This window comes from Dendropsophus ebraccatus, chromosome 7 (genome assembly GCF_027789765.1).
Source record: "Dendropsophus ebraccatus isolate aDenEbr1 chromosome 7, aDenEbr1.pat, whole genome shotgun sequence".
Taxonomy (NCBI): domain Eukaryota; kingdom Metazoa; phylum Chordata; class Amphibia; order Anura; family Hylidae; genus Dendropsophus; species Dendropsophus ebraccatus.
This window is the reverse complement of record NC_091460.1, coordinates 18704210-18721925: the sequence shown is the minus strand read 5'-3', so window position 1 is coordinate 18721925 and position 17716 is coordinate 18704210. Positions and strand designations below refer to the sequence as shown.

The following is a 17716-nucleotide window of genomic DNA, read 5'->3' as shown; positions in this document are numbered from 1 at the left end:
AAACCTTAAAATGCACCTACCTCTAATTCTAGTATGGAACAGGCTGCTAACATGATTTTGAGCTTTTTCCTCATATACCTCACAAGGCTCTGGAGCTTTATTTCTTTAGCACACAGTGTTGTTTCTGTGTTTCATCACGCACATACTCGTATAAATGGGGGTCGTTTGCTGCCAATATTATCTGTATTAGGCTCATATTAAAGGGGGGTTCTATCTCAAAAACATTTATGCAGCTGGTTTTATAAGAAAGGTGCACTTTAACGAAATTCCAAAAGTTCTATTGTATTACAGATAACTACATGTCAATGTACTGGACTATGCTGGATGTGATATGGTGCAGGGATTATATTATAGTGAAAAAGTCACATAGCACAGAGTACAGATGTATAAATGTCTTCCCTAACAATTTCTTCTATCAGTGAGACAGAAGGAGACATGACAAATGGGCAATATTGTCTGTTATCTTACCTCCCCAAGAACACCAGAGATTTCTCCCTTTAAGAAAAATAAAAATCAGCACTTACAACATGAGTTATGTATAAAACCTAACATGCTTAAAGGGATATTCTAGCCGCTAACACTTAAAGGAATATTCCAGCATCTAAAACTTAAAGGGATTTTCAAGCCTCTAAGAGTCCTATTCCACGTAATGATTTTTTGCCGATTAACGATAAACGATCTCAAACGACCGCTATGGCGAACAACCCTAAATCGTTCACTTACTTACAAGGAAAGATGATCGTTACTTAAGATCTTTCTTGCGGTTGTCCTGCCGTCGCTACTGCATACGTATTAGAGCTTGACGTCTTATTACAATGAACGATGTGCGAACAATTTGCAAACAATCGACAATAAAAATAGGTCCAAATTCTATCAATCAAACAGGTTGTTTCATCTTTGTCTGATCTTTCACAAAACAATTAGCATTCAATTACAAACGATCGAACGAATTTTCGAACAATCGTCCCGTGGAATAGGGCCCTGACACTTCTACCCTATCCACAGGAGTCCAGCCACTTGGACCATCAGTGGTCTCGAGAAACAAGAATCAGGAATGGAATGGTGGGTCACGCATGCGAGAAGCTGTTTTATTAGTTGTCTATAGTAGTATCTAAGATACTGGAGTACAGCACTTGGTTATCTCTGGCACGCCTACAGACTATGGAGGGACTTGGTGCTCTTTCTCAAGACTCTCAGTGGTTGGATCATCCCCACGAGTTATACTGAATGTAAAACATAAAACTAATAACTTATTGAATAAAATTCCAGCTCTTGCTATGCTTAGGAGTCCAGTGGGCGGTCTCACTCAATCATTGGTGAACCTCCAGTCACTGAGACCACCCACTGGACTCCTAGGCATACAAAAAAACTGAATCTTTTCCTACAAAACTATAAATCTTTGATATCAGCTTCTCATTCTCACCGTGACAGGTTATCTTAAAAAAAGTATACAGACATAAATAATAATTTACTTTTTATATGACATACCTCAAGCCCTGGGATGTGATGCATTGTGGGCTACAAGGGATACAAAAAAGTAACAGGTAAAATAATTCCCCATACAGTATAACAATCCTTTTCAGTATTTAGAGACAGGTCTGATACATGACTAGTATTAGGTGGGAACCTGAATTATTTAAAGCCTATCTACCACTTAAAAAAAAATTTGACAAGTTCTGGAGACATCCCAAAGGTTTTTATTGGCCAAGGTCTTAATATTCAGACCCCAACCGATCAGTAGATCAAGATTGGAGAACAGCTGGTTGTTAACTATAGGTAACTATCTTACTTTCGACTGGTTACAAGCCCTAAAACAAGTATTCTTAAACATGAACAACTAAAGACAACTGATTGAACATCAGACCACAGAAAAACACAAAGAAGCCCCTTTCACTACAGAAGGGCACATCAAACACTTTATCTAGAGAAGACCAGCCATATTTGCATCTATGGAAGAGCAGCCATATCCTCATTCACAGAAGACCAGCCATATCCTCTTCTACAAAAGAACATCCATATCTTTATCTTCACAAGAACATCCATATCCATATCCTCTTCCACAGAATATTAGCCATGTCCCCATCCACAGAGGATCAGCTAAATCCTTATCCAAAGAAGATCAGCCATTTATGGAAGATCAGTCATATTCTCCTTCATAGACCAGACATATCCTAATTAGAGATGAGCGAACCTGAAGCATGCTCGAGTCCATCCGAACCCGAACATTCGGCATTTGATTAGCGGTGGCTGCTGAAGTTGGATAAAGCCCTAAGGCTATGTGGAAAACATGGATATAGTCATTGGCTGTATCCATGTTTTCCAGACAACCTTAGAGCTTTATCCAACTTCAGCAGCCCCCGCTAATCAAATGCCGAACGTTCGGGTTTGGATGGACTCGAACCCGGTTCGCTCATCTCTAATCCTAATTCAAAGAAGACAAGTCATATTCTCACCAACAGAGTGACAGCCATGTCCTCATCCACAGAAGATCAGCCATATCCTCATCCATAAAAACAAGATCAGCCATATTTTCATCTACGAAAGGCCAACAACATTCTTCTCAACTAGAAGCAAAGACTCTTCCATGGTCTTAATTTTTTTATTTGATCCATTTTAGAAAAATAGTCTTAAAATAAAAAATATATATTTTTTGATATAAACGTAACAAATATTATTTTTGTGCATGTCACAGGAAAATGTCCATGTCTTCGACAACTGCGCTGAACTCCACAGACGTGAGCACATCAGCTCTTATGACTTCACGATGATGTAAGAAGCAATGTCTTTCATCAACAGTCATACTCGGTATTGCTCTAGACTGCAGGATGTTGTTTTTATATATAAAATATGTATTTTCATATAATTTCCAATAATGTTCTATTTTCTATGTCTTCGTTCGCCTACCCTTCATTTTCCTTGCTGTATTTTGCAGCCAGTAGACTAGTGAGAGCAGCCAAGGTCAATACGCTTTAATAACCAGCTGGCAGGAAGGGTCTAGACACTGGGCAACCTCTCCGTCTCATAGGATCTCAAATGTGTGAACCTACAGCAAAGCAATATGCTCAAAACTGGACAAGAGCAATCTCAAACAGCGTTAATCGCTCCTGCTGCGATAATATCAAATTGTATTCTTAGAACTCTCGGGTAACATGAAGGATGGTGTTCCATTCTTAACTCCACTTTCCACTAGAGTCCCATGACCACAATGGCGTCTTGACTATTATCTTTGGTTGAATGATTCAATCGGACATACTTACCTTTTCTCTTTGGATTAGCTCGAAGGCAGCAAGTAACTCTCCTGTTTTCTTCTCTCCTATCATGACTGGATACCAGGACAGCCTTGGAGAACGTTCCAGGCTGGGTTTACAGATGCAACGTCCCATGTATTCATCAGCACCCTACATAAGAGGACATTTATGGTCAGAGGAAGGTCTTTGTGCGACTGTACACAAACATTAGTTCCAACGATGCCAATATACAGCTTTATGGCTGACATTCCTAAATATATATATATATATATATATATATACATATACACATTTATATATATAGAGTGCCACATTATATATGGTGCCAAATAGTGTTCAGTGAACTTTATGGACCAGAATGCTCAGAATTAACTCCCTGCATTTGAGGAAGGTGAAGGAAACCTGAGGACTGTCTGGAAAACATGGCTAAAGTGTGTCGCTGTATCCAATTTTTTCCGGACTCCAACTTTCCTAGTTTGTCATCCAACTTTTACAGAGGCAGGGAGTTACATGTCAAGTGTTCATTTTTGGAGAAGTTGCCGAACCTGGACACTATCATCAAGTTTGCTCAATACTAGTGCCAAACTCTTTTCTGGTCATAGACATCTACCAGTCAGGCTGGTTTTAGCTATTTTTAATACCGGCAGTTACTATTGAATGTTTGGACCAAAGACAAACTTTTGAGATAAGAGTATATTTTTTCATGGAAGGCCACCTTTACATCAACTTATTCTTGCATGGCACCAAAGATCAACTTTAATAGATGTACCGACTAATTTGTTAGTGCCAACATTTGCTAAATAATTAATCAATGAGCCAAAAGGTCACTCACGTAGGTGTCATGGTCATAAATTTCCACCACAATACTAGGCGGAGCTTCAGCCACAATGGCAGGGTCCCCAAAAATTTCGATTTCATGGAAGATGAGAGTTTGGTCCCAGGTTGGATTTAAAGTGCTTTTTACAACCACTGTCTTCTGGCTTTGATGCAGGAAGGATACAATGGCATATGGGTCTATAACAACATCAGAAAATAAATGTTACTCACCGAAATAGATTTAATCTTATAACAATTTATTAAAATCTTTTTAATCAAGTACATAAAACACTTAGCAACAACCTCCAGAGTTGTCCTAGTGACCAATACTGCTATAAAACGAGTCATGTATGGTAATGGATGTTATGCTTATGGAGACATTACTGTCCTTAAAAAGGGGGGATAACTGGCCACCTAAAAGCCAACAAGTTGTTGGACCCAAGTCAGCATGGCTTTACTGTGGGCCAATCATGTCAAACTAATCTCAATGATTTATGACTTCAGTGCTGGAAGAAGGTGGTGCCATGCATATCTCCTATCTGGACTTCAGCAAATCCTTTGATACAGTTCCCTATAAAGATAGAAAAGTGAGAGACAATTTAACTTAATCCCTGGATAGTTCAGCGGAATTGTGGTTGGTTGGTTGGTTGGATGAAGGATAGATATCAGAGGGTTGTTGTTAATGGTGTATATTCCGAGCAAAGACTGGTTACAAGTGGTGGCCTCAAGTGTCTGTTCTGGGTCCTATTCTTTTTAATATGTTTGTAAGTGACATAGGAGAAGGTTTGTTAGGTAAGGATAGTAACATAGGAGAAGGTTTGGTAGGTAAGGATAGTGACATAGGAGAAGGTTTGGTAGGTAAGGATAGTGACATAGGAGAAGGTTTGGTAGGTAAGGATAGTGACATAGGAGAAGGTTTGGTAGGTAAGGATAGTGACATAGGAGAAGGTTTGGTAGGTAAGGATAGTAACATAGGAGAAGGTTTGGTAGGTAAGGATAGTGACATAGGAGAAGGTTTGGTAGGTAAGGATAGTGACATAGGAGACGACTTGGTAGGTAAGGATAGTGACATAGGAGAAGGTTTGGTAGGTAAGGATAGTGACATAGGAGAAGGTTTTGTAGGTAAGGTTGGTGACATAGGATGCTGGGCTGTGTATATATATATATATATATATATATATATCTCAGTATGCTGGTCTGTATATATAATGGTATGCTGGTCTGTATATATATAATGGTATGCTGGACTATATATAATGATATGCTGGGCTGTATATATTATGGTATGCTGAGCTATATATATATATATATATATATATATATAAATGGTATGCTGAGCTGTATATACTGTATATATAATGATATGCTGGGCTGTATATATTATGGTATGCTGAGCTATATATATATATATATATATATATATATATATATAAATGGTATGCTGAGCTGTATATACTGTATATATAATGATATGCTGGGCTGTATATATTGGTATGCTGGGCTGTGTATATATATTAGTATGCTGGTCTGTATATATAATGGTATGCTGGTCTGTATATATATAATGGTATGCTGGTCTGTATATACAGTATATTGGTATACTGGGCTGTATATGTATAATGGTATGCTAGGCTGTATATATAATGGTATGCTGTGCTGTATATATATATAATGGTATGTTGGGCTATATATATATATATATAATGGTATGCAGGGCTGTATATATATAATGGTATGCTGGGCTGTGTATATATATATATATATATATATATATGTATGCTGAGTTGTGTATATAATGGTATGCTGGGCTGTATAGCTAGAAATAAATTGATAAAAAAGAACGGGTCCAAAGATGGGCTACAAAAATGGTCTGAAGTATAAGACATATTAGTAAAGACTTGGGACACTAAATCTGTGTAGTCTGAAGGAAGTTAAAGTGGAATTAAGTGAAAAGGGGATATAATGAAAACCTTTACATATAATTTGGCTGATGCTATTCTAGGAAGATCAGCTGACTGGTGTTATATCCTGGCATTTGAAAAAAAAAATATGACTGCCCGGCACTACAGAGCAATAACAACCTCTAAGATACCGGAAAACAAATTGCAACATAACTTTAGTAGATATTGATGGATGTGACATGCAAACAGGTGAATAAAATATAACAGCTGACCACCGCGTGAGTGCTCGTTCCTGGGAGGAGGCCTGTTTAGTATAGGATATGAAATACTGTTAAAGTTTAAGCAATAAGATCAATAAAAAAGTTGCCCTATAGTTTCCACATGTTTGAAGGTGACCACAATCTGATAATTTGGTCATCCCTTCTTGTTCATTCCCTTAACCTACATAAATTATCCATTTTGCTACACCAATAATCTAATGGTGGCAGCTCTTTCTATAGACATCAATGGTATAAGAGGTTTGGTGGCTTGAACACAATTCCCAAGTAAGTCATGTTAAGTTAGGAACCACAGTGGATTGGGAAACCATAATAGTGCTAAGTCTGGTTAGAGTGAACTAGAGGAACCACAGACGGATTATATAGATCTCTCTATATATATAAGAATAACATTAACTAGGGGCAGGACGTAACCACAAAAATATGAAATAGCGTGCCAATCCCCATGCCACAACAACCCCAACTGCTCAAGAGATGTTGGTATCTGGTCACATGGTACCATCTAGATGTTTATGTCTCTAGAATTTCCATAAATTGCGAGAAACGATTCTGGGTCGGAAAATGTCCTATCAAGCTCCATCTAATGTACCCTGAAATCCAAACAACCCCATTTGTTCAAGAGATGTTGTGTCTTGTCATCTTGTACCATCTGGACATTGACAACTTTAGAATTTCAATACTTTGCCAGAAACCATGGGGCCAAGACCGAATATAATCAGACAATGTCCTTCTTTGTACCCTCTAAGGTAAGCTTATACCCCAGTTATCCTAGATGAGAGTATGTGCACACTACAGAATCCAGACAGAACACCGACTACAGACTCCACAGCTTGCACCTGCTCGCGGGCTCTGGCATTCACGCGAATCTTCGATGCTACCATAGACTCCATTCTATGGTTTGCCAAATTCTGCCGTGTGCCCGAACAATGAGCAAGTTCATTCTTCGGGTGGTCGGCAGAATCTGTCAAGACATGGAATGAAGTCTATGGGACCAGCGGAGATACGCGAGTCCGCGAAAAGGTGCGAGCTGCGGAATCCGCGACGGGTGTTCTGTCGGGATTCTGTAGTGTGCAGATACCCTTAGGGAGCAGCAGCATATCAGGAAGTTACTTTTCGGGAGGAAGTGTTCTCCAAGCGTCACTATTTTCTGCCAAATGAGTTCTTTAAGAGGCAGGAATTTGTAAATGAAGACTCCTCAATTTTTTGAGATATCAAAGCTTTGTAAAACATGCTGTGAGGTCACACGACAGTGGCTTCTTCTAGTAGGGACAGCTCTATTGCCCTGTTGGGTCATCTACGTAGGACGTTGCTTGTCGGTGAGGCTGGAGGCTTATGTATTGTAGAACATTTGATTCATGAACTACTTTAACAGTGCCTGTAGACTTTATGTATTTTTTGGGCTTTAGTGATAATTGAAGAGTGAATTTTCATTTATATAACTTTACAACTTGAAGTATCAATGACCTGGCAATACATAAAAACGCCTTTCCCCTCGGTTACTAAATTGTATTTAGCGAGTGCTGCCGCCCTGACTGGTGACAGAATATTAGGCCTAATGAATGGGTCACACGTATGTACCATATGTTTACACAGTGATCACAATTCTGCATTGTAGCATTTAATGGATGTTGTCGTTGGCTTCTTCCAACTCTACAAACTCCAAGTCCGGCCAATCACGCGGAATGAGATCACTGCTCGGGGCCGGAGGATTATAACAGCACAGCCATTGTTGAGGACTCAGGATATAATTATCAGTATAACAGTAGAAGCTTTTACCAAAGTAATTGTGCTGGACGCATTGCATGAGCGAGAACAACCACCCCCCCCAGAGATACTGGAAGGACCCTCTGAGGTGAATGTTTTGCTCTTAGGAGAACATATGGAGAATTTAAAGAGGACCTATCAGTTCTTGAGAAACTTCATGGAGTAAAAGGAGACAAAACATGAAGCTGTTCCCAAATATATATATATATATATATATATATATATATATATATATATATATATATATGTGTTGGAATATATTACGAAAGGAACATATGATATAAAATTTTAGTGATAACATCTTTATCCTTGTGACGACTTAACACGAAGCATACCGACTACTCTCTGAGGCTTTCTGCATATGAGCTGGGAGGCTCCATAGTGTGAGAGAAGACTGTGAACATGCATGGTGCTTCAAGTTCGGGGACTTGAGGTCATTGGCTAAGTGGTCTCAGCTGTGTCCCACCTTAGCCACTGGTTGGCTGAGCATGACATCCCTAACTACATAAACAGTACTTCGGCAGGGACCACAACTCCATGACACTGGCAACAGTGAGGGAGTGATTAAGGTAAGTATATGTTTTTATTTAGTCACCGTCTCCCTGGGTCCAGTACTTCTTGGTTGGGCAGTTGCTCAGTACTATAAGTCCCAGATTGCATTGCTCTCCCTCAGCTCTCCATCACAGCCCTCCCACCCTGCCTTTGCCCCTCCCCCAGCACTCCTACCCAGAGCTCTTGCAGAACATCTTGTTTCACAGCAGACTATCACTGTCTGCTCTTAATGCTGTAATCGTGCCTTACTCCCTAAATGTCCCAATAAAAATATACGAGAGGCTGCTAATAAGTCTATGGCTTTGTGTTCTTTCTTGTTTTTTTATGGTAACAAATGTTACATTACATGGAAGCCTTATGTGTCTAATAGATGTTTTTAAAAATTTGTGTATGTTGTTATGGCAACAGTGATCTAAGCTCGCAAGAAAACAAAATGGCGGAGTCTAAGGTAATATTCACAGCAAATGAGAGCAGAGGTGTGATAAAAAGCAAGGAAAATCTGCGAAGGATATTCATGGTCATATGTCGCAGACATTGGGGGATCACTGCCCTTCATATTTTACAGGTAAGAGCTGGGTTGCCAAATTTAAAACGGCCGCTTCAGCACCAATGATGAGGAACATCCTGGACGACCGAGAGTGGTTGTTGTTGTGGAGAACAACCTCATACTGGAGAATCAGCAAATTTCAGCTAAAGGAATAGCAGACATGATGGGATTTCTCCTGAACGCGTTTGTGTCATTATCCATAAACATTTGAACATGTAGAGGTTATCTGCAAAGGGGGTCCCCAAATGTCTGACAACAGATCAGAAAAAATGACAACTTCCTGGTCCATTTGTCAGCGTTTCCGAACTGATAAGAACTTCCTGGATGGACTGGTCACTATGGATGAGACCTGGATTTATTTGTATGACCCTGAAACCAAGGAGACACAGTGGTTCTCCCGGTCCAAAGAAGTTCAGGGTGCAAAAATCAGCCACTAAGGTGACGGCATTCTGGGATGAGGAGGGTGTGCTGCTAGTGGACTACCTTCAAAATGGTTCCACCATCAATGCAAGGTATTACATTGAACTTTTGCACCAATTAAAGGCAGCTCTGGAGGACAAAAGGTGCAGCAGGCTATCCAAAGGAATCCTGCAAGGCAATGCTTCCGCTCACACTATACAAGCGGCCTCGGCAAAATTGGTGGAGCTAGGCCTACAGCTGGTTGACCACTAACCTTAATCACCAGATCTTGCTCCTTCCAAACCTGAAGAAACACCTCAAGGGTACCAAATTTAACACCATTTCTGATGCCATGGCTGCTACGGATGACTGGCTTCTTGAAATGTTTACAGAACTTGGAATACCGATGTAAGAAGTGTGCTGACATCAGGGGAGAGTATGTGGAATAAATGTAAAGTTTTATCTTCCTATCTCAATTCTTTCTGGGTAAAGCCAAAGACTTATCAGCAGCCCCTCATATACGTATATGCAAATGGTGATGTAGACTGTAGGGGTTGCTTGGAGATGGTGACAACACTAAGGGAAAGGGGCTAGAGCTCAGAGACAAGATATTGAGCTTATTGCCAAGCTTATTGAGACAGCAGAGGATGATGTGTTGTCTCCAGAGAGTGGGAGGAGACAGAGACAACACAACACTGGAAGTAAAAGAACTATACAAAATCATGCTGAAGCCAATATAATATCTTGGGGGGGGATAGTTTTGTTTAAAGGGGAACTATCGGCAGGTTAGACAAATCTACAGGAGTCTCTGAGGAGGAAGCTATGTCTCGATGGTGCAGTTCCAGTGCAGTTAGTCGTGTTCCCTTCGCCCCCCCCCCCCCCCCCACTACGATTAATAGAACGGGGGGGGGGGGGTAGAAGCACTGGCCAGATAACCCCCTTTAAATTATGTATGCACAGATAATTATTGCCGTTTTGACAGTGGTCTGCATTATGATAACTCTCTGCAAACCCCTGGGTGGAACAGGTATCTAACCCCTATGTGGTCACTGTATGGCACTGTATATACAGTGTATGATATATTGGTACTTGTTTAGAGGTAGCTTACATCTGTCCATTCTTGTGTACACTATGGGGGAGATTTATCAAACATGGTGTAAGGTAAAACTGGCTCAGTTGCCCCTAGCAACCAATCAGATTCCACCTTTAATTTTCCAAAGAGTCTGTGAGGAAAGAAAGGTGGAATCTGATTGGTTGCTAGGGGCAACTGGGCCAGTTTCACTTTACAACGTGTTTGATAAATCTCCCCATATATATATATATATATATATATATATATATATATATATATATATATATATATATATGATTTTTTTCCCCCTAAAAGCTTCCCGTGCTCCACCTGACCCTTTAGCACAGAGAGCGGCTGAGCTGGCGCTAGATTTAATGTTCGGGCAATCATACAGAATGTAAGTGACTGTTGACAGGTTAGCCGCTAATACTCCGACAGGTGGCGTCCAGCGATGCCCGCGCCCACTAATGTCATGTGTTTACTGTATGTTCTGAGCAGACGGAGCACTAACTCTCCAGCTCTCCAGAGACGGGCGCCTCACGCCCAGGCAATTAATTTCCACTAATAAAACCAGGGATTTATTCCTGGAACCCGGTGATTTGTAGCGTTGTGTCTGCAGCTCCGCAGCCCGTTTAAGTCTATGAGACAATTTCTATAAGAACGAGCTGCGATAAGCTGCGGAGCGCGTGAAAATGTACCCCACCCCCACCCCCGGCCGCTCCTAACCCCCCGCTGCCCCCTGCCTTTGGCCCACACTATATATATCACCTGGAAGACATTTTTATGTCACCGAGGAGTTTAACGGTAGGATGCAGACTTTTTAATTCCACTATAAATTCTCGAAAATTTTTGGTCTGGGTCCGAGCAAACATACCTGGCTTTTAACACTCAGGATGGATTTTCCAGGGGGCAGGAATCGCCTTAATTTAGTGTTTGGTACCGAAAATAAATAATAAAGCAGGTTTTTTCTTTTTTTTTATGGATTTGCCGGAGTCAGGTGTTTTCCTTTCCAGTGGTTTCAATCAATTCTTTCATTTACAACAAACATGATATGAAGGGAGCTCTTTGAACGGCTCGGAGCGCGGCCTGTGGAGGTCAGGAGAAGGTGGGGGGGTTAGAGAGAGCTGGGGGGGGGGGGAGATGGAAAGACTGAGGGGTCTGAAAATAACTGTGTACTGTGAGACAGAAACGTTTTTCCCCCACTTTAAACTTCAGGAGACGCATCAAAAAAAAAAAAGTTTCCTGTTCGTGACAGCGGAGAGCAGAGGCCGCAGAGGAGAGGAGCGTTCATAGAAAACACTACATGACATGGACTATAAAGGGTTATTCCCATTACTAGGATGTCAACACCTTATGGGTGGGAAGGGTCTGACTACTGGATAATGACTGAATACTCAGGATCAGTACAGGTGTCATTAGGCTTAAAGGGGTATTCCACTCAACCATAACGTCTGATATGTAGCTGCTCATGGTGAGACTAACAATTCCTTCCATACTTGTTATTGTCTATTCAGTTTCCTTCCCCCAGTTCTCAGCTGTTGCTTTCTGCTGAAGATACAATAATCTGTGTGTAAGGCTGGATTCCGTGTTCGCTCCGTGAAGCATGGACGGTGAATCCTTGTATTGGACAGTTTCCCCACACGGCATGATGTATCAATATCATGCTGGGAGCGGGGAAACTGTTTAAATGATCGCGCCTGTAATGACAAAGCCATGCAGCGAACACGGAGGGAACACGGAACGTGTGAATAAAGCCTAAGGCTTTCTCTCTGTCTTCCCCTCCTGGCAGGCTTTATCTGCAACACTGTAGCTTCTTTGTAATGCCAGGAGGGGTAATCACAGTGTGCAGAGAGAAGAGCTATTTTGTAAAATAGCCGTCCTACCTGAAAAGCTGTCTTTGTCCATAGGAATGAGGTTCCGGGCTTGGTAGAGGTAGCAGCGTAGATGGTATCGGTTCCCATCTGTGACACAAAAGCAAAAAGATTATCAAATATTACACAAAGAAAAAGACCCGAAACCTGAACATCACATAACGCTATACTAACAATCAAAAATGCAGGATATGGTCGGCCGGTTCACTCCTAGGCTCAGGGTGCTAGCGGTTCTTCCATCGTCACTTTTGTCATCTGTAACTCCACCCTGGAAGAGGAGAGAAACAACTGGTCAGAGGGACTCTTCTCATCAGTATATGTCCTGGTGGAGGGTCCATAATATGACTGTGCTGTACAGTGATAACGGTACACTGACCGCATCATGTGACTGTAGTATACTGTTATACTGTACACTGACCAGATCAGGGGACTGTACTATACTGTTATACTGTACACTGACCAGATCAGGGGACTGTACTATACTGTTATGCCGTACACTGACCAGATCAGGGGACTGTACTATACTGTTAGACTGTACACTGACCAGATCAGGGGACTGTACTATACTGTTATACCGTACACTGACCAGATCAGGGGACTGTACTATACTGTTATACCGTACACTGATCAGATCAGGGGACTGTACTATACTGTTATACCGTACACTGACCAGATCAGGGGACTGTACTATACTGTTATACCGTACACTGACCAGATCAGGGGACTGTACTATACTGTTATACCGTACACTGACCAGATCAGGGGACTGTACTATACTGTTATACCGTACACTGACCGCATCATGTGACTGTAGTATACTGTTATACCGTACACTGACCAGATCAGGGGACTGTACTATACTGTGATACCGTACACTGATCAGATCAGGGGACTGTACTATACTGTTATACTGTACACTGACCGGATCAGGGGACTGTACTATACTGTTATACTGTACACTGACCAGATCAGGGGACTGTACTATACTGTTATACCGTACACTGACCAGATCAGGGGACTGTACTATACTGTTATACTGTACACTGACCGGATCATGTGACTGCACTATACTGTTATACCGTACACTGATCAGATCATATGAGTGCACTATACTGTTAGGCTATGTTCACAAAACGTAACAACGTGCAATCGGCAACAACAGCCGTACTTTTTACGAAAAGCAACGCTGACTAGTCTTCTATGGGATCCCGGCCGAAGCGTATACACATAGTATACGCTCCGGCTGGGATCTCTTGCGGCGCCGCTAAGAACTGACATGTCGCAGGCCGCAGAAAGCTCTGTCAGTTCACAAAATGAAGTGAGCAGCTCTGGCCGCTGGCTTCACTGTGTGCAGTGGGGAGTTCTGATGCGCCCGCATCAGTACTCTGTGGGTCGAAAGATTATCAGCCCGGATACCGCAGTGTAGGCCAGGATGATCTTTTCAGATCGGCCGGGTGACTGTATTATGTGTTTCTATCCCACTAGGTGTCACTTTCTTTATTATGCACTTATGTCTTAAGCACAGCTTAAGGAAGCATTGGGTTAATTGTTCTATGTCCCATATGTATTCTCGTCCTATCACAGGTGCAGGTGCTTTCCTTCCTTTCTCTCTCCTATCCTAGCTCTTCTCTCTGCACACAACACAGCCCCACCAATCACAGTAGAGGTTAGTATGCCCCTATAAAAGGAAGGTAAGTTCCTGGTGGGAGGTCCTTCTCTAGTTAGTGGAGGTGGAGGAAGAGACACACCAAGAAAGATTCTCTATGCAAGTGACCACAGCTAGCATGCAGTGCTAGAAGCTTACAGAGGGGAAAAGTCGTCCTCTGAGAATAACCTTGTCCATGCCAAGGATACTTCTGAAAGGTGCAGGGCCTTCACAAGATAGGTACTGACCCCAGAAGGACAAATCGCTCAAACGGAGCTGACGTATCCTACTGCGCAACGCACAGCTCTTCTGGGGAACCTTGGAAAGTCTACTACTCCTAGAGACAAAGGCCTAGGGCTTGTACAACCCAAACTTGGCACTCTGTGAACTAATTTGGGCATAGGGCGGTTAGATACACTTATCTAAACGTGAGTACTAGTATTCCTCTTATTTCACTTCTAATACCTTATCCCTAGTAGAGCACATTACTACATTGGACAAGGGACCCAAGACAAACCCCCCTTCTCTTCTGAGTTGCAACTACTACTACTACTACCTCTTTTATTATCTATTTGTACCTGAATCCTAAAGCCTACAAGCTACTGTTACAAGATATTGATTACTATCTTGTATTGCACTGAAGTCTACAAGTAAACTATGTTACTGGTTAAGTGCTGGACCCTGGCCTACTTTTGTCGCACCCTGCACCTACCCGTACACTTGGGTTATCCCTTCCTCAAGCGCAGTGCCCGTTTGCCCGGGGGTGGGTTCCAACACCACTCCTGGCCACCGTGACAAATGCCCAAGTGACCCAACACCCACCTAGCTGCCACAACACTTAGAAGGCTACCCTGGCCCACGGCATGTAGATTGCACTGCACTGTAATAACCCTGCACTAGCCTGATCATATCACTGCACTGTAATACTGTAATAACCCTGCACTGACCTGATCATATGACCACACTGCATTGTGATGACCCTGCACTGATCAGACCACATAACCACACTGCACTGAAATAATTTTGCATGGTCCAGATCACATGACTACACTTGTAACCCTCCCAGGCTGCTGGCTCCTAACCCTACAGAGATGACATTTTATTACCATGACGCACAGTGTAGGATGGCACGTGTTATACACCGGTGCACAGACTCTCTCTGCTGTACTATATCACAGCTGTATACAAAGTCTCCTCTGGAAACCACTGTGAAGTCAATGGACGTTTGAACACTCTATGCGGTTTTCTCTATATAAATAATCAGAGATAATAAGATGTAAATTACATTTTCCCTGCGGCGTGTCGGAAGCTTTTTACCGGTGACTGGTTTATTTAATCCGAAGCCCTGATAGCAGGAAAAGTCATTGAGGAGCCTTCTGCGAGGCGTCAACGTGACACCTAGGCATATTATGAGGGAGGTGACACATGACACAGCTGGTTCTCCGCAGGCTCCAGAGATCGCTGCCACAAGACCTAGGTGGTCCGCACCAGTCCTGCCTGCTTTGTGTAAAACTCCTGGGGAACCGGTCCAAGTACTATCGCGCTACGTCTAAAGGAAATTTGTGGTGTGTCAGCCAAGTGACAGCTCAGTAGATGTGGTCATAGACCAAAACAGCGTGCGAGAAGACGCACGCATGAGAAACGTCTGGAAGGGGCAGCCTGGTTGTGTCACTTTCAGTAGGATTTCACTGTTTAGAGCACTTTAACCAGCAGCCGACAGTGTCTTCTTTGGCTGGTCTCATTGAGATCAATGATCTGTTTGCCATATTTATGTACTAGTTATTACCCTCGATATGCAGAATCCTGCTCCACACTGATGAGGGGCAACACCCCAAAACAGCTGTCTGTGGATGGATACCTGGCTTTGGGATGTCCCAGGTCATATCATCAGGCTCATAACTGAGTTGGATAGTGACTAAAGGAGCCACTTAATATGGTGATTTTGGTGGTCTCCATACCGGAGCCCACCTTTTTCAGGGTCCTTCCCTGGAGGGATATCAGGCTAGTCCTGTGTTTTGAGACTCGTAACTGAGGCTCCACAGAAGTTTTTGCATATTGATATTTCCCTGGGGACAATGCACTTAGGATATCACTGTATTGAGCACTTTAACCAGCAGCCAACAATGTCTTCTTTGGCTGGTCTCCTTGAGATCAGTGATCAGTTTACTGTATTGGTCTACTAGACATTGCCCCCAATATTTAGAACCCTGCTTCACACTGATGAGGGGCTCCACCCCGAAAAAGCTGTCTGTGGATGGATACCTGGCATTGGAATTTCCCTGGTCATATCATCAGACTCCTAAAAGAGTTAGATATTGAATGAAGGGGCTACTTGATATGGTGGATGTTGTGGTCTCTGTACAGGAGCCTTTCCTTTGCCGAGTCCTTCCCAGGAAGAATATCTAGCTAGGAAACATGATCGGTTGAGTAAAGGGTCTCAAAAAAGGAGGGCAAAGTGAGCATTCAACAACCATTGGAAAGCCATCAGAGATTGTTTACACTGACCACTGACTGTGGGGGTTATGATTGGAGATTGGGTTCTTGATCGCAGCACTTAAGGGGTTAAATGATGCCCATCAGCTGACTGACACCGAGAACAACTATTTTTTTGGTTGTGTGAACTCCAACAGTAGTCAGCAGCTGTCCTGCTAGGCAATGTGAGGAGGAAATGTTTAGGCCTAGTTTGATCTCCCTGTTCCCTGTTTCTTAGCTAAACCCTGCCGTGAAGCGCATTAACCATAGCTCTGACTTTGCCAGTGAGTCTAATCTGAGTCAAGTCGGACTCAGTGATCATGGCACCATGTGGCATTTCAGGAGGTAAGGTAAGCTATGCAAGGACTCTTTTGCCAACACTAAACTCTTCTAAAACATTGAGTGCTTACACATCGTGATTTTTTAGCCATACATCCAGCAATAGTGAATCGTAATGCACCTAACCATGGACACAAGTATATTCACCACCGATAGCCAAGCTGTGTAGGCCCTCCTCAGTAAAGAATATTCTAGTTGGCCTGTGCTACCCTTGCCCTCTTTCCCACATGTGTGCTTCCACACAATCCTGTCTTTGAGCTCTACAGGCAGTTATTTCCTCCTCATGGCTTGGCTTTTACTCTTACTCAGCTTTGAGTCTTTATATAGACAGAGTTGTGTATTTCCAAATACAAATCAGCTCAATTTACCACCGCTGCTTCCAAACCGGTAGTAGAAACATTTCAAATGATATTATGATCAAGAGGAATGGGAGGAGGCAGAGCTGAATGTCACCTGTCATACCAAAAGGTGAAATGGTCTGAAGACCTTTTGGGAGCCTGGGAGTGTCTATAGAATGGCATCCATTAGAGGAAATGGTCAGAGTTACACATTGGGAAACTCTCCCAATACCTCCGATATACACTACAACCACAAAGCGAATTGAAACTCACAAAGCAACGACGAATGTAGCCACATTGGCATCACATAGGCTCCTGGATCGCGAAGCTATTCTAACAACATAAGCCAAATAATTTACTTCCAACCATGTGACCGGTCCGTAGAGAGAAGTAATACTACGTACGATGGTACGATGCCAAAAAGCCACTAGCCAAGACTGCGTACATTCTGGTTACAATACGCTGCATTATCCC

The 17716-nt window shown here is 42.4% G+C and overlaps 1 protein-coding gene across 9 annotated transcripts in view; it reads right to left on the bottom strand.

Moving 5' to 3' along the window:
- The window catches only part of DYSF (dysferlin), a 203515-nt gene that overhangs the window by 69709 nt on the left and 116090 nt on the right, over positions 1 to 17716 (bottom strand). For 8 of the 9 annotated variants that reach the window (XM_069977165.1, XM_069977169.1, XM_069977161.1 and 5 more), the window contains 6 exons: positions 12623 to 12716; positions 12461 to 12538; positions 4081 to 4262; positions 3258 to 3398; positions 1489 to 1518; positions 469 to 495 (listed from right to left, as the gene is read on the bottom strand). In XM_069977165.1, the coding sequence (XP_069833266.1) occupies positions 469 to 495; positions 1489 to 1518; positions 3258 to 3398; positions 4081 to 4262; positions 12461 to 12538; positions 12623 to 12716 (552 nt within the window). The remainder of the gene's footprint in view (positions 1 to 468; positions 496 to 1488; positions 1519 to 3257; positions 3399 to 4080; positions 4263 to 12460; positions 12539 to 12622; positions 12717 to 17716) is intronic. The other variant, XM_069977164.1, reaches the window with a different exon arrangement.